At 45.8% G+C, this 27,350-nt stretch overlaps 1 protein-coding gene across 1 annotated transcript; it reads right to left on the bottom strand.

Annotated features, from left to right (window-relative positions):
- Positions 1 to 26,984, bottom strand: LOC306707469 (protein jagged-2-like). The gene is given in 23 exon segments (XM_079174948.1): positions 1 to 2,817; positions 2,820 to 3,209; positions 3,527 to 3,686; positions 6,900 to 7,031; positions 8,138 to 8,398; positions 8,483 to 8,598; positions 8,694 to 8,807; positions 9,392 to 9,477; positions 11,056 to 11,083; positions 11,253 to 11,369; positions 11,493 to 11,606; positions 12,048 to 12,161; positions 13,034 to 13,147; positions 13,867 to 14,031; positions 14,159 to 14,309; positions 14,416 to 14,583; positions 15,299 to 15,345; positions 20,385 to 20,498; positions 21,120 to 21,233; positions 21,365 to 21,484; positions 22,598 to 22,728; positions 26,319 to 26,379; positions 26,764 to 26,984. Coding segments are annotated over 23 exon segments (3,111 nt in total). The 5' UTR covers positions 26,981 to 26,984; the 3' UTR covers positions 1 to 2,740.
- Positions 26,985 to 27,350: the final 366 nt, after the last annotated feature.

Genomic DNA, 27,350 nt, shown 5'->3' with positions numbered 1-27,350 from the left:
ATAAAATACTTTAATAAATAATAAGATTGTTCTAAGAACAACAAAAAAATTCCACTAACAAACCAAGACTTTTACCAAATTTTTGTACAAAATAATTACAACGCTCTGCACATCAGGCCTCCTGTGGGACTCACACAACGCAGGATTTACTGGCAGAATATGAATTTGGGTTCAAAATAATTAGCATTATTAACAAAAACAGCGAAAATGTTCAACCACAAATATTTGACTTTTTGTTTTTTTTAATGTGATGCTAAACGTTTGTGTTCTTAGTGCAGAAACAGACTTTACAAAAACACTGGACAACAACCACAACAGCAACAAGTTGTTCCCTTCATTAGACCAGAATAGATACACGGAGGAGAGGCGGGGCTAAACATTTAGGATTCACACTCGATTCCCATTCAAACCTCACACCTTTTGATTCGTCTAGAAGGGGATTCGGTGTCTTGCAATGGGGCACTTGAGGAGGTGTGTGTGTGTGGGGGGGGGTCGTACTTACTAAACACCCTGGCATCCACACTGTCAACTGATTGTAAAATATATATATATAGAGAGAGAGAGTGAGAGAGACTGGCAGCAGAGCTTTTACGTCGTTTGGACCCTGTGCCCTGTAAGTGTGTCCTGAAAATAGAAGTCAGATGCATCAGCGCTGATTTAAGACCCGACTCCCCGACGCAGCACAGGACTACTTTACTGTATTCTGAGGTTCCTCACATCCTTTGACTGAATTTAGAAGAGATTCAGATATGATGAAACAAAAAGAAGAGCGATGGGGAAACAAAACTGGAGGCTGTGAAATCACATCCCAAAGTCAAAAAGCTGTATCTGAAGGGTTAGGATTAGCATTGTTGTAAATTTACATTATAATAACGGACAAAAAAAAGTGCAGCAAAACACCGTTTCAGTTTCTTTAATTCCTGCAACTTTCAACCTGCAGCATCAACAGTAAGAGTGAACTGAGGACGACGACGGCTTCAGTTCTGAACGAACGACTGACGTCTCATTTCTTCAGATTTCGGTTGAGAGACCTTTAGCTTTCTCCCATTTTCAAATATCTTTACACAAAAAGGAAACCATGAAAGCTGGCCTGATGGCTGCTGCAGTAGAACCTGTCCGACGTGAAACGGCATGAAATGTGGAAAAAGCTGAAAAAGACAATTTCAGAAGAATCGTCGTGAACTAAAGCATCATCCAGAACCAGAAACACGGAGCATTCAAATCTGACATTTAGAAGTGTTTTTGGAGGGTTGGCCCATGATTTGAATGTGTGGAACGGCTCTAAATTTGCACTCTGAGATACATTCGTTACAAAATAAATGGCTGTATTTGGGTGATTTTTGCAAGGATGGCCCATAAGACATAAACATTTGTAAGTGTAGAAAAACCTTTTTTGAAATAATTTGAACTCAGAAACGTACAACTTAACTTTAAAAGGTGAATCTTGCAGGTGAGAGGGAATCCGTATTTTTTAGGGGAACAAAAAAAAAAAAAGTCTTCAAAATGAACCTCTCACAAAGATTAACATCCCAAACACACGGATCTACATTCTCAGTGTTTGTGTTCAGCTGTAACAAATAATCACAACACGTAACGAAACCTTTTTAAACCGGCGCTGCTGATCCAGTCTGAACATCTGTATAAAACATCTGTTATAGTGTCGACAGACACTCATAAACGGAATGACATCATTAAAAAAAAAAAAAGCACGAAAACAGTCTTTAGAATAACTATGATACAAAGCATCACTTAAGTTACTAAATTCAAATATACACAGCCATTTCTTCATATTTACATATGTACATCGCAAAGACAAGAACCTTTGTGTGGTATGAAGAGTTGTTGCTCCGACATCTTTCCCTTTATATGTAATTAAATTCTGCATAAACTCTAAAGGAGGAAACAAATAAAATAATAATAATAAAAATAATAATAATAATAAGGGCTGAAGGCACTTTTCTACCGAAGCAAATACTGAAGAATCATCATGTGGACTCGCAGGAAGCAGTGACATCATTATTTTAAAGGATATACGTAAGAACCTTTAAGCCTGAACACAAAATGGAAAAGATGTTTATGAATGTAAACAACAAAAAAATGCTCATGCCAGGTATCATACAGTGGATTCTCTGTGCCAACTTTCAAGGACTTAAATGTATATAAAATCTTTTTGTGTTTTTTTTGTGTTTTATAAAAAGACATGAAGTGTAGAAAAGGCCCCGCAGGTTCGGGGCTAAGGCAGACAGGAGCCGAGCGCACCGAACGGTAGAAACAATGTGAGCAGCTGCCAGCCGGTGACCATCAGTTCCATCGCCAAGGACGGACAAAAAAAAAAGGAAAAGAAAAGGAAGCGTTAGCTCGGATGAGGCAAAGCGGAAAAAAGTAAGAAAATAATAATCTGGAGCGGTGAAAAAAAAAGAAAATTCTTCTTGATTCCAGCAGCGCGACGAGAAGATCCAGAAGCCGTGATTCGTATTCGTCTTTTTTTTTGTTTATTTTTCTGTCTTTTTTTATTTGGGATTAGCTTTTGGTAAAAAGAAGCCTCCGTGCTGCAGACAAAGTAGTTAAATAAGGTAAAAATAGAAAATTAAAGCATTTGTAATCTTCACTTTTTAAGAGTTGAGAAGTTCAGTGACGTTGAAGACATCGCAGTTCTTTTCTTTCTTTCTGCTCCGCCCCCCCGTGTGTTCATACATAGTGGTCTTTAACGTCCTCGCTGAGCTTGGCGGCGTTCAGGTTTTTACACCGGTTGTCTTTGGGGCTGTACGCCGTCCGGTGCGGCGCCTTGACCGGGCCGCTGCGTGACGTGCAGATGACCCCTCCCTTACCCGTCACCCCCCTGTCCTGCGCCCCCGCCACGGAGCACCTCTGCGGCGGACACTTCTCCCCCACGCCCGGCGGCGCCCTCTCCTCGTCTTCCTCCTGCTCCCCCTCCTCTTCCTGCTCCCCTTCCTCCTCGCCCTCGGCCCCGTCGCACGTCCTGTCGGTGGGGGCCATCAGTTTCTTGCATTCGTACTGAATGTCTTTGTCGCGGTTGTCCTTGAGGGCGTTGCTCGGCCTCAGCACCAGCTGGTTGTTGACCGCCGTGTCCTCGGATCGGGGCGCTCTCTCGCGCTCTTTCTTCCTCTTGCGGGTCCACCAGACGCAGACGACGATGCAGAAGATCCAGAGGACGCTGAAGACGACGCACAGCACCGGGACCAGGTAACCTGAAGGAGGACGTCGCAGGAGACGTTAGAGGGACATTTCTGATTCACAGACTCAAACTAGAAAAGCGGCCTCAGTAGAGTAGTCACTTAATCATCCCCCTGCCTCTCTTATCGTGCCTAACTTTGCACTACTTGCTCCTACCGGCCCTTTAAGAGGAGTAAGGAGTCAGAAGTCAATGACGGAATAAAACAATCAGTCAATGAAACTGTGGATCGCAGCAACCACGAGATGATCCATGAGCAAACAGTCACGAATGAGCACAGACAACATTAGCCCGATGGGTCCAGTGGTATGTACGGTTAGACATGTGACTCACCAACAGGCGGCGGCTCCACCTGCGTCTCCACTTTGACCTCCACCACGGCCAGCATGACGGTGCTGTTGTGGCGTTTGGAGAGGGCGCCGATGATGGCGCTGGCCGCCTTCTGGATCTGTCCTCGATCGCCGTCCTTCGACCGCCCGTCCTGCTCAAAGGACTGAGACACACACATGGAGGACAGGAATAAATTTGTTGTGCATTTACAGTGAATTCCACATGTTAGAAAAAAAAGAAAAGGAAGGGGACCAGCTTGAGGCCACATTTGAGATGAATTTGTTTTTTTTTGACAGTCGAGTCCCAGCTCTCAACTGCACGGCTTGTTTTTTTAAGGAAGTTTTGAGTAAATTCACTCAGAAACCTCCTGATCTACTCTGTAAACTGGTTTTGTGGTTCAGTGAAGAACCTGATTCAATCAGAACAGTAAAGAGAAAGAAAACTAAGCTCGTTTGCCACATGGTCAGCGTGGCCGGAGGCTACGCAGGACAACAAAACAAGAGAAGGAGAGAAAACCCACATTCATCCGTCAGAATAAAAGAGATTCTCATCCTAACATCTGGCAGGCCTCGGACACCCCCCCCCCCCCCCGCTGAGACCACAGAGGGTGGAGTTAATTGCCTAATAAGGTGCTGAGGGTGAGAGCAAAGGGGGGGAGGACAGAGGGGGATTAGCTGTGTGCTGCGCAGTTCAATTAGGACAAACAATAGAGAACAGGCCAGCTGTGCTCCCCGCTCGGGACAAACACTCCTCTTTTCTTCTCCTGAGACAATCGGCCGCTCATTCACACACCTCTAGCCCCGCCCCCCCACCGTGACGGACAGACCGCGTCACGGCGACGCCGACTGTGTCCGTAATGATCATCTACGGAGAGCTGGGATCGAACGCTCGGCAGAGTCGTCGATGCGTTTACTTCACTTTCAACATGTTTTGCGTTCTTTAGATACTTTCAGTGAGTAATAACATGTTGAGATGACGGTTTGCTCCTTAAAGCGGACCGATGAGGGCAGCAGACTAAAAACACCAAATGTATGTTTTTAGCTTTTTATGGTCTGTCCCCCTGAATTCATCAGCAGGATTTAAACTAAGTGCTGGAAACCTTTTGTCTGAATAACTATGATAATAAATAAATACATTTAATAAAAAGTAAACGCTTTGTATGTCACATTTCATACAGACAATTTAAAAGGTACTTTTAGAAATAGAATAAATAAAAGTGGGAGGAAGCACATTTGATTCAGTCTCTCCTTCAAAGTTTCAAACCGGAGCTGGTGATTGTTGAAGCAGACGAGTTTGAATGACGGGAGGTTACGTTACTGTTTCTGTCAATGGAGTCGGGTGTCTTTGAGGAGCTCATTTAACTTGTTTCTTGTCGCCTCTAACTCTGAGATTTAAGGGTTTAATTCGACTAAACCAGAGCCGGTGATTGTTGGAACAGTGGGAAGACAAACGGTGAGTTTTATTTAGTTTCAGACGAGTTTGAATGAAGGTCAGCGAGGTCAAACTATGGTTTCTGTCAACGGAGTCCGGCGGCTTTGAGGAGCGCCGATTGCATTTATCATCGATCCGCTTCAACGTGCGTCGTGTTTCCATCTCCTCCAATCGGAGCAGGAGCAGTTCAATTACAGCGATGGATCCTGATGTGTAACCTTTCCCACCGGAGACCGAAGCCAGATGTTCGTGGGTGTTAGTGGGTTTCTCGGTCCAGTGGTGAAGCGGCTTATTTTTTTCGCCCACTTCTTGCAGTGTGGCCATTCTGAACAAGTAAACATTTCAGCGTTTAGACGAGTCGGACGACTCTAGTTTATAGGATGCAGACGAAAATAAATAAATATCTAACTGAGCTCGCGAGGCTGAACGTCGCTTCCAAACATTTAAACTGAAGCTACGTGAAGACCTGTTGACTTTTCCTTCCAACACGCTGGACGCAACCTCAACACGTCCAGATGAAGCAGAGGACGCTTCGCTCTCCGGGAGGAAGACAAACCGAGCGCTCATCTTTCTCACACACACACACACACACACACACACACACACACACACACACACACACACACACACACACACACACACTTAAGACATATTGAACCACTTGTTCCTCACTCAGGTCGGAGGCCTCTCAGCAGAGCGTTTCAGGGGTTTTTACAAACACACCGAGAGCCTTTGGAGAAGAGAATAAATCGACTCCCCGAGGCTCGCCGGGGATAAGAAAGATTTCACCCACACGTGGAAATGAGCGCTGACATTTCGCTGCAACACGAGTCGCCAGAGTGGGAGAGAGGGGGGGGGGGGGGGGGGGGGGGGGGGGGGTTATGTTGTGGAGTTTGGGTGGATGTCAGGTTCGCCACTCCTTTTCCTGTATCTGTCGCTCAAAACAGGCCTGCAAACATCAGAGGAGCGAGAACTAATCCCCTCCATTACAAGCTTAGAGCCCCTCGAGTCTGGGTGGCCGAGAGAGGAAGAAGCAGGGAAGAGAGAGAGAGAGAGAGAGAGAGAGAGAGAGAGAGAGAAACAAAGAGGGAGAAAGAAAGAAATGAGGAGAAAGAGAAGCAGAGCAGAGATCAGCAAGGTGTCCCAACAGAAACCTAAATCTCATCCAGATGTTGTTAAAAGCTTCAAACGCCTCTCCCTCTTCTGTCTTTTTCTCTTTCTTCTTTCTCTTCTTTTAACAAAGAGGGAAGAGACGTGAATACAAAAGGTCCGATTTCTCCGGACTCCTCTGGAAACGATTTGCAGTGACAAATTGAGTGTGATTTCATAAAAAGAAGGAAAGTGAGAGAGTCTGAAGCTGCAGGTGTGTGTTACTTATATACCTGCGTGAACCTTTTCACGTCGTGTATTTATAGATCAAACGGATGTACAGTAGAGGATAAAGTGCTCTACATAATCTGGTTAAACTGCTTGTTCCTCGTGCGTCTCGACTTCGTTTCCAGTGTTCTTAATGTCGTCGTAAGTGATGGAAAGAAGGGACGAGAATATGAAAATAAGACCAACATTTAGAGATTTATTGACCTTTTGATCAGACAAAGACGGGGCTGAGGTTTGAGTTACCGCGAGGAGCAATCTGAGCCAGAGAGACCTTCATCAGCAGACACATTTACATTGTTTTCTTTGTATTAATGTTCATGAAATTAAAGTGGTTTGAATTGAATTTAAGGCTTCAGAGACACAGAGAGCCGTTAGTCCTCTCACCGTGTTCAGAGGTCAGAACTGCGTCTGACAGAAAGCAATAAATATTTCTATCAGCATCGTTACTTTTTGTATTTTTTGTTGTTGTTGTATCCAACTGTGGATCAATAGACAGTCCCGTGATCGGGTCAATAACGCATATCAGTGTGTGTGTGTGTGTGTGTGTGTGTGTGTGTGTAATATTCACCATGGCGACCTCCACGGCGTCGCTGTTGGAGTAGGACAGGTCACAGAGGATGAGCAGCGCTCGCTCCTCGGCCAGCGTCTGAGTTACGGGGAGATACCTCAGCTCGGAGCAGATGTTCTCTACAGTGGTGCCCTGCGACGCACACACACACACACACACACAGACACACACACACACACACACACTCAGATTAGTATCTGCACTGCTGGCGAGCAACAATCAGCTTCTAATTCCTCCTAAGTCTGTTTCAGATGCAGCCAATCAGAGCCCAGCAGGGGGGGGGGGGGGGGGGGTCTCAGATCTCAGATCAGTATCTCGTCAGAGGAGCGGACTCGTTTCCAGTCATAAAACTCTACAGGAGGCCAGCGGAGGTATCATGATCCAGCAGTAAACACGACGACCGATCGGACTCTTTGAACGGAGCTTTCTGGACTTCATGTCTCGTTGCAGAGTCAGATTTTTATCACACCACAAACAAAAGTTTATATTTTTCAACAACAAAGAAGATCCAAATCAGATATTTTTTAAACTACTCATTTTCTCCCCTTGGTGGTTAACGGTCCAGCGACGATCAAATGTTAATTTCAAAGTCTTACTTTGATATTAAAACCACAGAACGCCATTTTAAATATTCTATTGTTAAATATAACTTTTTTTATTGCTGCGGCTATTTTACCATTTTTCCCTCCTTCACTCACACCCAATAAAAAAAGAGAATTAATAACTAGAAAACTTCTGGGTCCTGAGAAGCTTAACCTTTAGAAAGAGACCTCCAGCAGGAGATCTTCTTTAAATGGATCCTAAATAACAAACTCACGCTGTTTGCTCGCGATGACGTCATTATGTTTCGTGCGGACATTAAAATGAGCATATGTCGTAAAATGAAAAATGATCATAGTTCAAATAACTTCTTCTCTGTTTGATCAACATGTTTTGTGTGTTTATTGTGGAAAACGTTGTTCCACTTGTATCAATGATCATGTTTATGACTAACCTGTTAGCACCAGTTGTACAGATTTTAATGATACGAAGCATTTAAAAATATGTGCCTTGCTCAAAGGCAAAGCAGAAGCAGATGTTCAGACAGAGGGCAGCCTGACTGATGCTGGGGTTGATGGTGCGGTGCGTTTATTTAACTTTTAGATGAATTGTTTGTGTACAAAATGTCAAAAAACTGAAAAGGTGACAGAGATACATCACCACGTTAAAACCTTAAAGACGGACAGGAAGTCCCTCACCTGCGGCACTTTGTCCTTCTTGAAGATGAACGTGATGCGAGCGCAGCTGTTGTCGAGGTAACCGCTGTTGGGCTCGCACTTGGTGTGCACGGGCGTCGGCGGGTCGGGCGTCGAACACACGCCCCACTGGTGGCACGGCGGCGAGAAGCAGGTGAGGAACTGATGCTCCACGCACTCGTGACCTCCGGGGCAAGACGGCGGGTTCGCGTCCGGGGCGGGCGGAGCCTTCGGGAGGAGGCAGGGCCGACGACCGCACCTCACCTGGAAGAAACACGACACCTCAGTGATCAGCTGGTCGCGTCGCTCGCTAAAACTGGCCAAACTTAGATTAGAAGTTGTCGAGACCTTGGAGCAGCGGACGAAGCCGTTGACACACTGGCAGGCGTTGCACTCCTCCTCCCACCGGCTGCCGTGAGGGAACTGCAAGCCGGCGTGACGACACGGCTTCCCGAGGCCGATGACTGGAGGGAATGAAAGGAGGAGACGTCAATATTCTTCTTTACTGAACCGATTGCACTGCAGGAAAAGGTTGCGATCGAGGGTTTACGGTACTCACACTTCTGACAGCGAGGTCCGGCGTGTCCCGGAGGACAGACGCAGCGGTAGCCGTTGATTTCATCCACGCAGGTCGAACCGTCGGCACAAGGAGACGACTGACACTCATCTATGTCTGTGAAAAGAACACAGAGCTGTAATCAACACACATGCAGTGCAACGAGGAGTATAAGAAGGCCAGATTTAGACTTTCACAGGAGCAGGAAATAAAATACCTAATCGACAGACGAAAGAGATCAAATTTGGCGCTGCAAACTGCTGTTTTTAGTCCAACTTGCTCAACTTTAGCTGAGAGAAAACGGAGCTTTGGGAAACTTTGAATGTTGAATTCAAACGTCTTCAATGCCGTTGATGGAATTCAGAGGGATCTTTTCTTTGCACAATGGGGGTTTCATAGCAGTTTTGGTTTGAAACGCTTCAATTGGATAACACTCTGGTTGTGAAAAGGGCTTTTCTGAAGAGATTTCTCCCAGAGGGCCGCGGGAGAGCGCACCGGCCCGTCTGATCGGACCTCAGCTCTGACCTCGGCTCAGCGTGGAGGGGAGAGGTTAAGACCGCCTTCCTAAAAGGCTTCCTAATCTGTCGACCCGAAACAATCGGCTCGCGCCCCCCCCCCCCCCCAGCCGCGGCCTTTCACCTTTGACCCCCCTCCACACACGCCTCCCCCCCCCCCCTCCCCTCCGGTTCCCAGGGACTCACTGATGCGGCAGTCCGGTCCGGCGAATCCCGGGGCGCATTCACAGCGGAACCAGTTGACGCCGTCGACGCAGATGCCGCCGTTGTAGCTGCAGGAAAGGAAACAAGAGAGACGACGTGTGAATTCACTGCTGCTGCAGACGCAGAGTCAACGAGGAAAAGTACGGCCGATAAAAAAACACTCGGTGAGCATCAGACAGGCAGAGGAAACAGTTCCAAGCGTGCTGAACCCTGTTAAACTTAGATCCTCATGTCACAGGTTGTCTCTTCCCTACGGGGACATTAAAAGTATAGCTCATCAAAGAGAGATGGAACAAGAGAATTCATTCTTGGCTTTTTTCCTTAATTTCCTCCCCGAGGGGGAAAAAGCCTTCTGCTTCTCTTTGCAGGCGAGTTTTTAAAAGCCTATAAATCACTGGCCTCCGTCTAAAGCCTTTCCTCTGTTCGCTGATACATTTGATTCAGAGAACTGATTGTGACGTTCCTGACTGGAATAACGGAACAGTAATGATCAGACTGATAATCTGCTATTTATTGCACCTTTAAAGCAAAAGTACTGCAGAAAATAAGCTTTGCCTCAACCCGTTCAACTCGTTCACATGGAGCCGGATGTTTCCACGAGACCAATGACACCACTTTATCAAACTATCGGACTTTTTGATTTCCCCAGCGTTCGCAGAGACTCTGAGTGTCGGCAGGCTGAAGCTGATCCCTGATCAATGTCCAGACTTCGTATGTAAATCCCTGCAGACCACATGCTGAGCAGCCTCCCCCAACACCTCCACTCCTCACAGCTACCCCCAGGTCTTCAGACTCCCTAAACCCCCTCCTCCTAAAAACCAAAACCACCACTAATCCACCTGTCAGTCATTGAAGAGGCGGGTGAGGAGGAGAGAGAGGGGGGGAGGGGGGGGGGGGGAGCCTCTCTGATCCAGAGAAGCCATCAGGAGTCACTGGATTTTGCTTTAATATTGTCAATAAAAGTGTCAAAAACGTCTTGTTTTGTTCGATCAACACCCCAAATATGATGAATTAACAATGATATAAATCAGAAATTATACAAAAGCAGAAATCCTCACATCAGAGAAGGAAAAATCCCGTTTTCATCCAAAATCTCTAAACGGGAAAATCCGCAGCATGAAATCAGATTTGCAGAATGAGAGCAAAGTGTGAGAGTCTCTGGGGAACCCTGTCGCTGCTCCCCTGCTCCGCTTCATACGCTCACGACCAAACAATGCTTCTCTGGCTGCTAAGAGTTTATCCAGAGTGACTCACAAAAGATGCAAACGCCAGCCGAGCTGATGTTTCTACGTTAGTAACAGCGAGAGCAGAAGATGAAAGCTGGCTGCACCCAGCAGCGATAAATAGCTCCTCCAGCGTAGGGCTGCGGTCCACACCGCCTCGGCTCAATCAGCTGCCAAAGATCAAGTGAGGTGAAGTTCACAACAGATCACAGACCTCATATTTTACACCAGGAACAGGTTTCTACAGGTGAGCTCCTTCTGTCTGTACAACCAGTTAAAAGAATCCAGCAGACGGAGATGTATTTAAACTGCAGCCATCAGCCTTCAACAGCTGTTAACTGTAAAATAAAGCCAAACCCAGCAGCTAAATATTGCATTTCTGCAAAAAAAAAAACATTTGAGATGATAATGAAAATGTCTTACCAGGGATGTGGGTTGCAGTCGTCCACATCTGCAAGAGAGAAAAAAAGAAAATGTCAATCAGAAAGTTTAGAATTTCAATTCCTGCCACAAACCCTGAGCGAGGATGAAGAACTTCAGGTGCAGGAGAGACGGTCAAAGAAGCAGAAGTCATTTAAGAGCTTCACAAATCATGAACACGGCCTCTAACGGAGACATACTCTGTGCACAGCTGGATCCCTCCCAGCCGTCCTTGCAGATGCAGGTGAAGGCGTCGCCCCCTCCGACACACGTCCCTCCGTTCTCACACGGACCCGAGTCACATGTGCTGTTCTTGGCTAAAAAACGAAAAACCAGAGATTCCCTTTTAATTAATGACAATGTTGTTATTCAAAGCCGCTCTTTGGCCCGTGATCACCGGCCGACAGAGCGTCGCTACATCACGTCGGTGAGTTTCTGACCTGTGTTGCAGGTGCTGCCGCCCCAGCCCGACGGGCAGCTGCACAGGAAGGAGTCTCCGTGGTCGTAACACGTCCCTCCGTTACTGCAGGTGGTGGAGTCGCACTGGCTCTCACCTGGAAAGGAGGCGGCATTGGGAGAAAGAAGGTTTTTAAAAGGTTTCATTTGACTCCGTGCCGTTGGTGAAGCTTTGAAGTTCATGATCAGAGACGCCGTCAGAGGGAAGGACAAGTCTGCACGGCAGCCGGGAGGAGAAAAGATTAAGAGGCACGAGAACAATTAAAAAACTATTTTTCATAAACTATTGCTACTTTATCATATAGCATTCTCTATGACGCCCACGTCTGTAACGCCTTATAAACATACTAATAGTATGTTATAATATAATCATTGTTTATCAAGATGTATCAAGAGATTATAGTGATGATAAAACTATAGGAGTTATAAAACACTATGATCCTTGAAAAACAAACAATTTCTTATTACTAAAAATCAATAAACATAATTGTCATTATCATCAGTAAACTAGTATCTAAAGTCCCGGCTGCGTGTCTTACGTGAGTGGCAGGTCTTTCCCTTCCAGTTGTCCACACAGTTGCAGTAGAAGTCGTTGAGCAGGTCGACACATCGGCCTCCGTTCTGACACGGGTTCCTGCTGCACTCGTTCACATCTGGAACAGAGCCACACAGCGCACTTATTTATTAAGTTATTGATTCTATATTTGATTTATATTTATCTTCAAGTGTCCGGAGGCACAACAGTAACTCGCCCTGTTCTGAGCGTTAGGGTCGTGACCTCGCATGTTGTTGTTGTTTGATGCACAGATTGTTTTATTGATGTTTGTTCAGAGTTTTCATTCTGGACACAAAGATCCCCTTTCAGTCCCAGAAACCACGGCTTTGGGTAAGAGCCGATACCTAGCAAACAATAATAACAATAATAATAATAATAATAATAATAATAATAATAATAATAATAATAATAATAATAATAATAAATTGTACACCTGCAATTCGGCGGGAAGATTCTCTAAAATCAGCAGGAATTACAAATCATAATTAAATCCTTTTAATGCAGCAACGAATTGGTAAAAACTGAAACCGGAATTAAAGTTTCAGTATATAATGTATATCGTATTTAAACATAAAATACAAATGAATAGATCGGCTTCCGTCATGAGGGAGATCATCTCCAAACACTCACATAAACAACGGTGTCGTCTGCAAATGTGCACACTGACCAAATTTATAAATTCAGACCAGATTTAGAATCAGTCAGCTGGTCACGTTACCGCATCGTTCTGCTTGTTTTCATCCCAAAACAACTCCTCCATTGTTGAGTCTCAGACTGCTGATCGCCCCTCTGCTGCTGGAGGCCACTGATTGGTTCTCTCAGGACATGTGACTCACTGAGCAAACGCTCGTCCCTAAAACATGCATACCTGTGTACCTGTGCTGTCGCCCCACGTCGAACCCCAAAACACCCAGTTCTCTCTGACACACACACACACAGTGACACACACAGTGACACACACAGACTCACCAACATCACATAGGCTGCCCTCCCAGCCGTCTGGGCAGAAACACTGGAAGGAGTTGATCCCGTCGATGCAAGTGCCTCCGTTCTTACAGGGGGACGACGCGCAGTCATTAATGTCTGCAGGCGGAGAGGGGAGAGATATGTTTACTTAGTTATTAAGTCATTAGTTTGTTTTAAGTCTGTTAATTGTTTCTTTTATGTGTGAAGTTATTTTGCTGCCGTCCAGGCCGGGACTCCCTTTCTTAATACCATGAATAAAAAATAAAATAAAACAGATAAAACCCAAAGAATTAAAAATATATACCAAGATATTTATTGCCTATTCTTCCTTTGTGCATGGATACAAATTAGATTGCACATCAGTTTATTGTTAAACTGTCTGATGAATATATTATATTTGTGCCCACTTGCTGTATGAGCATCAGCTTTGTGTATAAAGTGGGAATATATCAAATCACAATCACCATGTTTTTACCTTTTCTACATTTCAGAGGTGAACACACGTCTTACAAAACTACTTGTTTTCCTGTTAGAAAATGTGTGAGTGTGTTGGAAAGAACTCAAAGCGTCCTGTGAGTGTACAAAACAAAAGACCTAATCAGAGGCAAAGTTATTTATCAGTATTTTCCTGCTCATGTTTTCCTCCAGATTTCCTTTTGTGATGAATTTTTTCCCTTCTGCTGTAAACAAACTAAGAGTGACGAGAAGTGAAACTGGAGTCTGTATTACCGTAAGAATCGTGTGGTTCCCAGTGATGGTAACTGATGGTAAATATAGTCTGTGTGTTACATGTGTGTGTGTGTGTGTGTGTGTGTGTGGAGCTAATAATGACTCACTCTCGTGGCAGTAGGTGCCAGTGAATCCCGGCTCACAGGAGCAGCTGAAGTTCCCGGCAGGCAGGCTGATGCAGCGGCCGTGGGGACCGCACACATTGGACGAGATGTGCCACACCCGCTTCTGTGTGTCATTGGTTGCCACGGCTACGGTGCAACTGTCAATCACTTGGGGGTTTACAGAAGTGGAAAGAGACGATCAGAAAGTTGGAATAGAAATGATACGTCTGACTTCCAGCTGGTTGGTTGAAATCTCTCTTTAAATCAAAGGCAGGACTCTGCAGGACTCTGTTACCTTGACACTGGTTGGTCTTGCAGTGGTCCTTGAGCTCCGAACAGGTTTTGCCCTCGTAGTCGTCGGGGCAGCTGCAGTAGAAGTTGCCCATCAGGCTGTGGCACTGGGCCTTATTGTGACACGGGTTCGGGCTGCAGGGGTCGTTCTGCACCTACAGATGGGAAACAGGGCGTTAGAGGCGTGTTCTCACCAACAATTAAATGGAGCCGAAGTGGTGGTTGTTTTGTTTTTTGCACTCGCTGGATCTCGTCCTTTACCTCACAAGTTGTACCAGCGAAGCCCTGTGGGCATTCACACATGAACCCGTCCAGCAGGGCGTGGCAGCGCCCACCGTTCCTACACGGACCGCTGGCACAGCGGTTTCTCTGAACCTCGCAGTGCCGACCCACGAACCCCGCCTGGCAGACGCAGCCTCTGGCTCCCTCCTGGAACAGAAACCCTGCTGTCATATTTCACTCAAGTGCAGATGATCAAAGTGGCAGAGCTTCCAATTTAAAGGGGGTTTTTTGCCCGATAAAATGAGAGGCGTTCATTTATTATTAAAGAAAATAAGCACCCAACAGGACACACAAGTCAGAACTTGAACACTGAGAGAGACAGAGATTTGGGGATATTGGGAGCTATAACAACATCAAGGATATTATATTTAATGAAATGGCAACATGTGGTTGTAGTTACAAGTTGAAAACCTAGGCTTGGGTGACTCTGCGTCAATCACAACAAGTTTCCCAACAATATATATTAAAATAAAACAGTAAAAAATACATTTTTTAAACCAAACTATGTCGTTTTAATCAGACTTTGTATTTCTGTTGGTTTTCAACACTGACTCAGGTCAAGGTCGTATCAATATTTGTCACAGAACATCTGATTGTACTCCGTTAAAATCCCCTCGACTTCCCCGTATGTTATTTTGTACTTATTCACTAATATTAGGAAAGCTTCAGGCAGTACAAGTTAGCAACCAATGTTTCAAAACCATAACACCCTTGAGCAGATCATCTTGTGTTCTGACAGGTACTTTGAAGATCTACAATCTTCCAACTCAATTACCTCATCATGTTACGTTAATGAGTATTTCCCTTTCAGACGTCAATGGTAATGAAAGCTCTAAAAACTCTTGACATTTGTGATTCTCACCTTGCAGGTCCCCCCGTTCTGACACTGACCGTGACAGCTGCTCAGATCTGAGAATAAAAAACAAAAATCGAGGGAAAATATGAGGTTTGAGTTTGACAAGCCGGGAAGGGGAACATGCATTTGGTGCAGGAAACATGCAGCTGCTACAGAAAAGTGGTCAATGCAATCAAAGCAAAGTGATCCATGCCTGAGATGCAGATTCAGAGGTGCAGTGAGAACATGCAATGAAACCAAACTGCGGAAGTCAAAACTACCTCTCAAGATTTCCTCTAAAAGATTTACAACCGTCAGGAAAAACATGAAGTCATATAGCTTAGAGGAGTTAGGTCAGGGTGTGGCAGGCGTAAACAGCCATCTAAGAGGCGAGAGAAAGGAGAATGAATGTTCCACTAGCTTCTTTAATTAACTTCCGTCATCGCTCAATCGGAAAAGCCGAAACATGTTTCTGTTGTTTTCTGATTATATCTCCAGATAAATGTGTATCCATCGAGGGACCAGACTTCTGTTGCTAGCGTTCCGCGATACAAAAGTCTCAGACATTAGCACGCTGTCAACGCCTCATGGGGCTGCAGTAAAACGGGTTTCTGTGGTTTCCTGTCCATATTGTGAGACTAATGAGTTCAAAAAACTTTAGCATCCAGTAATATTTGAACAAGAAAAAGCTACGATTATCTTGCAAGCTCAACAACAATATATCTCAGAGGTCTAATCCATTATTTTACAGCTTACAACTTGGGATCCAGCAACAAAAAGCAAAAGATTTGAGCATTCGGCATGTCAAGGATCTTAGGGGGTCATTCCTACGTTTCTAGGGTCCTTTGTTCCCCAGATTTATATGGCACATAATAGGAACATGACAAAGGGTCCTTTGTTCCCAGGGTTCAATGTACCTAGGGTCCTCCCCCGCACCCGTTCTTATGCACAACCTGTCACATACGGACACTTGGTCAGGACCCTTTTGGAGTCATTTAGGTTTAGGCAACAAAACTACTTGGTTTGGTTTAGGAAAAGTTTGGGTTCAAATAAGTATGTTTTTGACAACCTGGGACTGAGAACAGGCTGGTTCCCCAGCTCTTTTTACTGAATATAACATACGCTATTCAAACTCAAAGGGAACGTAGCATCGAGTTAAACTTAGAACAAAGTCCCTGAAAAATAAAACCTTTTGAAAAGTTTACTTTGTGTAACATAAAATTGAAATGGGAAACAAAGGACATTGGGAACATAGGACCTTGTGAACATAGGACCTTGTGAACATAAGACCATGGGAACATAGGACCTTGTGAACATAAGACCTTGTGAACATAGGACCCTTAGAACATAGGACCTTGTGAACATAGGACCCTTAGAACATAGGACCTTGTGAACATAGGACCCTTAGAACATAGGACCTTGTGAACATAGGACCCTTAGAACATAGGACCTTGTGAACATAGGACCCTAGGAACATAGGACCTTGTGAACATAGGACCCTAGGAACATAGGACCTTGTGAACATAGGACCCTTAGAACATAGGACCTTGTGAACATAGGACCCTTAGAACATAGGACCTTGTGAACATAGGACCCTTAGAACATAGGACCTTGTGAACATAGGACCCTTAGAACATAGGACCTTGTGAACATAGGACCCTAGGAACATAGGACCTTGTGAACATAGGACCCTAGGAACATAGGACCTTGTGAACATAGGACCCTAGGAACATAGGACCTTGTGAACATAAGACCCTAGGAACATAGGACCTTGTGAACATAGGACCCTAGGAACATAGGACCTTGTGAACATAGGACCCTTAGAACATAGGACCTTGTGAACATAGGACCCTAGGAACATAGGACCTTGTGAACATAAGACCCTAGGAACATAGGACCGTGTGAACATAGGACCCTAGGAACATAGGACCTTGTGAACATAAGACCCTAGGAACATGGGACCTTGTGAACATAAGACCCTAGGAACATAGGACCTTGTGAACATAAGACCCTAGAAACATAGGACCTTGTGAACATAAGACCCTAGAAACATAGGACCTTGTGAACATAAGACCCTAGGAACATAGGACCGTGTGAACATAGGACCCTAGGAACATAGGACCTTGTGAACATAGGACCCTAGGAACATAGGACCTTGTGAACATAAGACCCTAGGAACATAGGACCTTGTGAACATAAGACCCTAGAAACATAGGACCTTGTGAACATAAGACCCTAGAAACATAGGACCTTGTGAACATAAGACCCTAGAAACATAGGACCGTGTGAACATAGGACCCTAGGAACATAGGACCTTGTGAACATAGGACCTTGTGAACATAAGACCCTAGGAACATAGGACCTTGTGAACCTAGGACCCTAGGAACATAGGACCTTGTGAACATAAGACCCTAGGAACATGGGACCTTGTGAACATAAGACCCTAGAAACATAGGACCTTGTGAACATAAGACCCTAGGAACATAGGACCTTGTGAACATAGGACCCTAGGAACATAGGACCTTGTGAACATAAGACCCTAGAAACATAGGACCTTGTGAACATAGGACCCTAGGCACATAGGACCTTGTGAACATAAGACCCTAGAAACATAGGACCTTGTGAACATAGGACCCTAGGAACATAGGACCATGGGAACATAGGACCATGGGAACATAGGACCTTGTGAACCTAGGACCCTAGGAACATAGGACCATGGGAACATAGGACCTTGTGAACATAGGACCCTAGGAACATAGGACCTTGTGAACCTAGGACCCTAGGAACATAGGACCTTGTGAACATAAGACCCTTGGAACACAGGACCTTGTGAACATAGGACCCTTGGAACACAGGACCTTGGGAACACAGGACCTTTCTGGGAACATCAAAGCCCAATAGGAACTGTTGCGTCTAAATCGCTATTCTAAGATTTTTTCATACTAGAAAACTCAAACTTGCCATTTTAAGCATGAAAGCACTGCTTATTTTGCCCATTAGAGATTATTAGATACGTTAATTTCCTAGCAAGGATTGTTTTTCTTGGTAAAATTGATATCATAATAACAGAAAACCACTGAAACATGTTTTGGCCTTTCAGAAAGACGAGCCAGTGGAACAGAAGCTAGCCAGCGGAGAGGAAAGGCCTCGGGTCTGTCGGTGCTACAGGTGCAGCAGGTGGAAAGAGGCTGAGGACCAATAATTTGCTGGATTGATACTAACTGATGTCACAGTTCTTGCCAACCCATCCATGAAAGCAGGCACAGAGATATCCACCAATCAAGTTTTTGCAACTGTAAGCATGGAGGCAAGGCTTCCCCGCACAATCATCAACGTCTGCAAAATGGAGACGAGACACAAGAGAGAATGAATGAGAGAGCTGAGAACCTGCTCAGGAGCCCCGCCACCAAGCGCAGCTTCATGTGGTAAGAACGCTGAAATCATGGTTACGGTTGGATGACTTCTCTGAACTCTTGACTTCCAACTGGTTTCTTTTTGAGGAGCCTCTGTTGATGCGCCTTTAAGGCAATTCATCTGTGACATTTCTGGCTTTATCTACAAAAAAATGCCTTTTGGTCTTTCAAACGTAGGAGTCTGTTACAGAAACGTTTTGGAAAGAGCTGCAATGCTCGCACAATATTAGACTTTTGTCGCTCTGAAGGAAGTTTTAAAAGGTGCATCAGTCGAGGAATTAACTTATTTTGCAGCTCAATGATTGTTTTTTTTAATGGCTTTCATTTCGTCCTTCTCCTCATGAGGAAAAATCATCTTTAATGAACACAAATTCTTAAAAAACGCTACGTACTAATTCAAACCGTCTCATTCTCAGTATTCATGTTAAACGTACTTTATTTATTTGTGCATGTATATAGATATGATGATAAAGTAAGACATGTATTACAGTGTGGCACATTTTAAAGTCTCTAATATTTATATCCAGTTGTAACTTGGTAACATGTAGTCAGATTACTTTCATGACTTTTACGGGTAAACAACTCAAAACATTGTCAGAAAGCCAGAACATTTACAGAGCGAAGTTCATGTCTGACAGGGTTTCATGTCTTCCACAGCTTTCCATCGCTGCTCTATCCTCCCCCCCCCCCCCCCCCCGCCCCTCCCTCGGGGGTTAATGTCTCTCTATGGCATTCCCTGAAGGCCAACCTGCGGCATTCCAAGTGGTCAGTTTCAGAGGCAGCTATCGCCGCGCCCGCCGCGCTCACTATAAACCGACACAGTGCATTAATACTACTCCCAGGAGGTGAGCGGCACCTGTTGACCTGCTGAAACTAAACACCCCCAACCCATTCCCAAAAACCCAACCTCCCCCCACTACCACTACCCCCCCTCCCCCCTCCCCTGGTCCCGCTCTCTCTCCCAGGTGCCACCTCGTTCCCTGAAAGGGTGAGCGCTCTGCGAATCTGTAACGCAAACCGAAGCGTTTCGGCCGCTCCCCGCGCGTGTTTACAGGTTATAAAGCGTTTCCCGGCTGAGGTCGAAGGGGGTGAGGGCTCCGCTGTGTCGGGGCGTCGCCTCACCGTAGCGTACATGCGACCCGGCTACGCCCAGTCTGGAGCCAAAGATAACCCCCCGCTGGACTGTATTTTGTCCCAAGGCTAGCAGTTGCCAGGCAGCTTATTTTTAGCTTTACTCAAGTCACCTGGCTCGAGTTGCAGATGAAACCCAGCGAGCGTCTCCGTTGGGCGTGCATATACACAAACACACACACACACACACACACAAACACACACTCTCATTTGAAATGAGTGGCCCTCCTGCAGTAATACTACGGGTTAAACGATGGGGCGGGATAAACAAACACCCAGAGATGCTGTAAATCTGCAAGCAAATGGTCAATCCTGGAAAAGGAACTCGGACGCATCGGCATTCACTGTAGCAACACACTCACAAACACGCCGGCTTCATCAAAGCAAAACATCACCCAACGTGCAACCATGATTTCAATCAGGATTTCAGAAAATGTATTTTTTTCCATCTAAATTGTTCCAAAATCTAAATATGGAAAATTGCTTAATATTAAGCAATAATCAAGTAAACACAAACGAGCCCTGCTCAAAGTTATTATCGTCGATCCCAACGTATGAACGAGACGTACCGATCTGGCAGGTCTTGCCCGTCCACTGAGGAGGACAGAGGCATTCGAAGCCGTTCTCCATGTCCATGCAGGTTCCACCCTGAGCACAGGGGCTGGAGGCGCATTCATCTGTGTCTGCAAACAGAAACCACACTGATGTTCAAGCCGTTATCACTTCAAGAACTCCAGCTTCCAACGGTGACCTTGAGTCAGGTTGACCCACTCGACCGGCGACCTCTTTAAGTCTGAACATGAAGCGGGTGAAACACTGGAAGTAGCCGTTCCTAAACGGTATCCAGATGTGTTCAAATGCAACATTGTAAAATCTGGCTTTTGGCAAAGACTTGAGTGAGTTACAGTTGTTTGAAAGAGATGTGTTCACATACATATAAGATAGATCATTAGAGAGGGAATTATGATCGGTTTAACTTCCTACGCTGGCTCTAAGCAGCTTTAAACACAAAAGGAAAACTACGAATGTCAAGCTTCAGAAGAACACAAACATAGCTGGTCATTGTTGAAACAGTGGAAACACAAACCGATCTGTCTGTGTCGCGTTCTACAATGATGTTTGTGTCAATGGAGTCTTGTGGCTTTGATGAGAGCATATTATTTGTTTTGTATGCGAATAAATAATAATAATTATCCAAATCGCTGTCGATTTTTCAAATATATTTTTACAATCACCAGAAGAATGTCAAGCCCTGATGTGTTCACATAAGAACACTAGAATAAATGGGTGGTAGACCCCCTCACCTTTAGCACAGGTGGGCCCGGACCAGCCTGCTGGACAGTGACACTCGAAGCCTGACGGGACTTCGTGGCAGGTGCCGCCGTTGGCACAGGGGTTGGAAACACAGGCGTGCTCCGCTGGAGAGAAATAAATCACAGAAAAGTAGGAATGCTCGTAAATCCTTCGTCAAGATTTCATCCAGCTCCTCAGAACTTCACTCTGAACTGGGTTTTTTCGGCCCTTTGGTTTGTTTGATGTAGAGACTCACCGATCTCACAGTTCTTGCCAGAGTAGCCGTCCGGACAGGCGCAGTTATACTCGTCCGGCTCCGTGTTCATGCACGTCCCTCCGTTCTTACAGGGCCGGTTGGTGCCGCAGTAGTTCAGATCTGCACAGCGAAGAAACACTGATGTGACCAACACACAGGTACACGAGCTCCTCATCATTCCGCACAATAACCTGCCGCTACGGACTCCGTTTCATTATTCATTCCTCCTCCAGAAGCATTTTATTAAGAACACTATTTACTAAAGAAGTCATTTCTACTTTAGTCGTCTGCATCTTGACCAGTCACACTGTGTCCTCGTGCCTCTAATGTGGAGTCAGACAGCGCTTTAAAGGAGCATTCCAGTGTTTTTGCATGTAAAAACTTATGTACTAGAAGTCAAAAATACTTAAAGGTAATATAATTATGTGTTTCGCAAAAACATTCTGCAGTGTTTTAGACTTTTTTGATTCACTTTTCTTCTAGGATATTTGTTTCTTTTCCACGGCATGAAACTCAAATGGTAAAGTCTTCACAACAGCTCCAGTAAAAGGTCAACAACGCGTTTTAAGTCGTGTTTCCATTCAATTGTCAAGCGAATTTTGGGCAAACTATTGAAATGTCTTCAAAGAAGAAATGTGACTATAAGGTGAGTTTCCATCAACTGGTTTGGAGCGAATAACCTCGGCTACAGTGTCGTTAGGTCAGAAGTTAGCTCTATAGGCTACGCTTGAGTGTAATCTACCAAATAAACAGAGTAGAAGAAGAAGTAGAGGTGGAGAACCAGAAACAAAACAAGTCGTCTTGACCATCAAACCGTCTACAAGAGAAAGATGGAGCGAGGTCTTCAGCAAACTGTTTGAATTGTTCTTTTATGGCAGCTAGATGAAGATGAGATGAAGACGAGCATTCACACGTACTGAGAAGAAACAGCTGATCAGTCGTGGGAGTTAAATGTTCGCTGCGTCAGAATGTCTTCAGCAAAAACAAACTCAAGCGAGCCGTGAAAACTATTTTGCGCGATCGAGGAACTTTGACAGCGTAATAAGTGGAAACACGACTGGAGTTATCGTTTTGAGATACGACTCAAGCGAGTTTCTGCTCAATGATTTTAAGAATGCACGGAAAACAAATCGAAACCAAGGAGAAGACAGAAATCTGAATTACTACATCATCATCACAAGACAAATTCTTAGGACTTGCAGACGGGGTTATGTGATCATTGTGAGATCTGACCTTTGTCACAGAGCAGACCTCCCCAGTTCTTCTCACAGGTGCACTCCCACGGCTCGTTGCAGGTGCTGTGGACACATCCGGGATACGAGAGGCACTCGTCACAGAGCGGACCCTGCCAGCCGTAGTTACACCTGCAACACACGGCTCACAGTTTCATTCTCTCATCTTCATTCCTTCATTCCTATCTCATCTGCTTCCTTCTTGAAGTGATCTGAAAGCCCAAACTAGAGGAAAGGAGGGAGTACGTACCCAACAAGTATATTTCACTCAAATATGCTGATATTGAATTACTTTAATGTGAGTGAAAACAGTCCACAGAGAGCAGAGTTCAGCGGGTGCAACAGTGGCGGAGTGGATTTTCTTTTTTTACTAAAATAAGAGCGTCTTATTTCACAAGCACACTGACAATGTGTTCCTGTTCACAGCCCGGCCCGAGGGAACGTCAGGCACACGGACGCACTCAGTAACGCAGAGGGAGTCCAAGAAGTTAATATGTTTAAATGTGTGAAAACACACAGGGGAGCGCTGGATAACAGTTAAACGTCTCCTGGTAAACGCGGAGAACGCTGTACGTACACACATATATATATATATATGTGTGTATATTTGTGTTAAAATGTGCTTTTAACCATTTTAACACAAAGACAAAGACTTCTTCATGCGGGTCATATTGACGAGGAAGAGGACAGAACGTCTTCATCAAGGTGAACGACACGTTGAGCTGCAGCTCCTAATCTTAGGACACACAGCACCGGGACATTCCTGAGTGTGTGTGTGTGTGTGTGTGTGTGTGTGTGTGTGTGTCCAACTGTATCATGCAGCGTACAACACATTCAAGTATTCATGTTCATCTTTTACATGTTTTAGTGTTGCTGTGAGTAACTGCAAAGAAAAACCAGCTTTCTCATCAAATAACTTTTGTCGTTAATTGAACCAATAAAGTTTTGTATTTAGATTTAAATCCAGTAAGTAAGATGTTTATGGTAGAAATCAACATCTAGGACTTTCTAGAAATGAGCGTCTTTGTCTTGAAACAACAATAATAAAACACGTCGCTGCTTTTAGAGAATGCTGGACACAAACAGGCTGCAGCTGCAGCTTTCTGTCATCATGAATCAAGCTCTGATGTATTCATTCATCTTCTAGCAGTGATGATCCAATGATGAGTAACACAATCATTAAGGAACAAATCCTCAGCTTGGAGAAGCTGAAACCAGAGAAAGTTTGGCTTTTTTGTTTAACAAGTGACTTCAAAGATACATCGATACATCAGCAACATTGTAACAAACTGCTTCTGTTCAGAGAGTGAGAGACGGGAGGAGAAGCCCTGATTGTCTAAGGAGCCGTTTTATTTGTGTCGTGAGCGGCGCGGAGGTCAAACCTGGAATGAGCGGCGGGTTTTGTGGAACGAGGGTTCGTCGTCTGGACCGGGAGGCCGGCGGAGGGTTAGCTAATCTGTTGGTTTATGGCAGCACTCTGTTATTCCAAGGCCAGCGGTAACCTTGCCCCACCTGTCCTGTCATTTCTCAGTCGGGGCTATTTTAGGGAGCACCCCCCCCCCCCCTCCCCCCCCCCCCCCTCCCCTCTTCCACTGCAACTCACAAACACTTCTAAATGGATTCTAAGCACACACTGCTGCACTGCTGCAGGACGCCGGTGTCCAAATGACAGTTTTCTATCTGTGCTGATCCTCAGATATTTATGGTTTTATGGGAAAAATCGACAAAATAAAAACGCTGCTATAGGACCAAGAGACCTGGTTCGGTTGGAAGCGTGCACGAAAAACGTTGTTTCGTGCACAATTAGTAAGCTGAAGCAACATTGAACTGCGTGCACGACCACAACAACTTCAATCTGCTCTGCTTTGTGAGTGAAGCCCAGCTATGTGCATGTGTGTGTGTGTGTGTGTGTGTGCGTGTGCGTATTGTTTACTACAGTACGTGGTGTCGTCCGGCACTGCGGTCGGCCGGCGGTGCCCTGCACACTGTCAGCCGTGCGACTGCGGTGGCAGCGTGGACAGTCTGTCTGGCTGCAGTGTGGGAGAGAGAGCGGGGGAAATGGTTTCGAGCAGCCGCAGGCCAAAGGGTGGCATTACCCACAAGCCCCGTCGGCTGCTGCCGTCCCATCAATGGAAAGGGGCCTGCGAAGGGGGGGGGGGGGGCAGCCCAAAAATACCCCGCCTGACCACAAACCCCTGCTCCGGTGCTGCTGCTGTCCCCTCAGACAGACCACACCCAGAGGACGGGACGGTGGGCCGGGGCAGAGGCAGAGGGGCTGTGTGTGTGTGTGTGTGTGTGTGTGTGTGTTATTTACAGGCGAGCCTCGCGCCCAAATCCAGTGGACGGACTTAGCCGGCTGTTGCCTAGCTACATGTTTAGTAGTGTCACATGAGGGAGCGTAGGTTGTGTGTAAGAAACAAGAAACCAAACACACAGTTTTAGTTTTGCTCTGCTGGTCGGTCTCTCTCTCTCTCTCTCTCTCTCTCTCTCTCTCTCTCTCTCTCTCTCTCTCTCTCTCTCTCTCTCTCTCTCTCTCTCTCTCTCTCTCTCTCTCTCTACTAGCTGCTATGCTATGCTAACAGCTTCACATTCACACCGATGTGCTTCAAACCAACAAAAACAAAAAGCTTTTATTCTCTCTGTATCCATCCTCTGGTTGGATGGATGTTTGTCTTCCTGTTTCTTAGCAGTGTGTGTGTGTGTGTGTGTGTGTGTGTGTGTGTGTGTGTGTGTGTGTGTGTGTGTCACTGATTGCGTTGAAGCTCCAAAATCACATGTTGAGGCACATTCCAGGGTGTTCCTCTCTCTTCCAATCCTCCGGCCATTTCCAATGAAAAATGTCAACTTCATTTCTTTTATCTTTTACAAGAATTTAACTAAATCAAACCTGCCTCAGTGTAGACCCCTCTCCCCCTCTCCTCCCTCTCCTCCCTCTCCTCCCTCCCCATGTACTTGCCACGGTGTGTGTGTGTGTGTGTGTGTGTGTGTCTTTTTAAGGCTCTCGTGCTCCACTGTGTCTAAATGTACAGTTCGGCTCGACATGTAATCAAATCTAAATGTCTCTCCTCTCCTCCTCTCCTCAAACGCCCGGTCAGCCTTTTCCTTAAAAACACTCAGCAGCCATGTTTACTGTACATTGTACAATTACTACCAATTACTGCTTCTCAAATTCAGACGAGATTTAACAAAAAATTGCATAACAGCCTCATTTCTTTCTGTCACTCAGCAGACTCAACTTTTTAGAGTACCCCCCCCCCCCTGAATCTGCATCCCCTCCTGCAGCCATAACAAGGCCCAGGATAGGAAGGTGGTGATGTGGGCTGCAGACATGGGGGGGGGGGGGGGGGGACATACTGCAGAAAAACAGGCCTGTGTGTGTGTGTGTGTGTGTGTGTGTGTGTGTGTGTGTGTGTGTGTGTGTGTGTGTGTGTGTGTGTGTGTGTGTGTGTGTGTGTGTCCAGCTTTAGAACAGGAAGCAGAACAATGGCCTCTAGATCAGAGTGGAGCTGAGGGATGGAGGTGGAGGAACGGTGGTGGTGGGGGGGGGTAGACTGCTTGGTATGTTATCAACAGCCCCCCCCCCCCCCCCCCCCAATCCACTCCTCTGTTAACCTCATTAAACTCTTACAGGGTTTTCCATCCAAACACTTGATGTGATGCTGAACAAAGAGGAACAAACAAACACACAATAAATAAGGGGGGGGGGGGGGGGGGGGGCTCACCTGCATTCCCCCGGCACGCTGCACCTTCCGTGCTCCAGGCTGCATCCCTGTTTGCAGATGGCTGTGACACGAGAGAGAAGGTTCTGTTAGTTTCATCTTGTTTGTGGAAGCTGCAGAAGAGCAACAACTGGAGGCGGAGCCGTCGTCTACGGCAGCGATCCAGAGTTTCCAAACATTCTTTGAATTCTTGCAAAGCTAACGTGAACTTCCCTGAACTTCCATGCATGTGATCACAGACTTTTAACTTGAACTCGCTTATGGTAAGAAATAACATTTCTGAGTGAGATTCAGATGTTTTAAATAGGATTTGCAGCAGAAGAACTCGTGTGTCGTGAGGATAAGTGGAAGAGTAACATAAATGTAAATGTTTCGGCTGCTCGATGAATCTGTGATGACGTGAGGAGCGTCGTGAACGCCGTGTTGCTGCTGCCCGTCCTCCTCGTACCTGTTTTGCAGTCGGGCCCGGTCCAGCCCTCCATGCAGCCTCGGTTCCCCAGCTGGTCGCACACGTAGTGGCCGAAGTAGTCGTCGCGGGGACGGCACACCTTGTTGCACTTGACGCCGTAGTAGTTTTCGTCGCAGCGCACGCGGATGGTGTACTCCAGACTGGCGATCAGGCTTTTGTACTCCACCAGCTGCTTCTCCTCGCCCGGGTTGATCATCCCTTTGTAGATGCTGCGCTCGATCAGCAGCTCATCATCTGGAGACAGGAGACAAACACAGTGTTTACTCAGAGGAGTTCATTCAAAAACTACAGAAGGAACGAGAACACTCGGGTCAAGCGTTCGGGTCGGTCTTTAGACAACAAGATATTCTGAATGACATTCCAAGGAGCAGGGCTGGGTCCGGGTTATCGGGGGTTTGACCCAACAAGCCGGTGTTCAGTGAGATAAGACGGGCCGCGAGGCTTCGAAGAATGCCCGTTGTTAGCGCACATCAGAGGGGAAGGTGTGACCTCCACCAAGAATGTGGAAGAAGAGAAAAAAAAGAGGAGGAACGAGGAGGAAAGAATGGGAACACGGCACAAACAGC

Source organism: Pholis gunnellus, assembly GCF_910591455.1.
Source record: "Pholis gunnellus genome assembly, chromosome: 15".
Classification (NCBI taxonomy): Eukaryota; Metazoa; Chordata; class Actinopteri; order Perciformes; family Pholidae; genus Pholis; species Pholis gunnellus.
The sequence above is the reverse complement of the archived record's forward strand: the minus strand, read 5'-3'. Positions and strand labels throughout refer to the sequence as shown.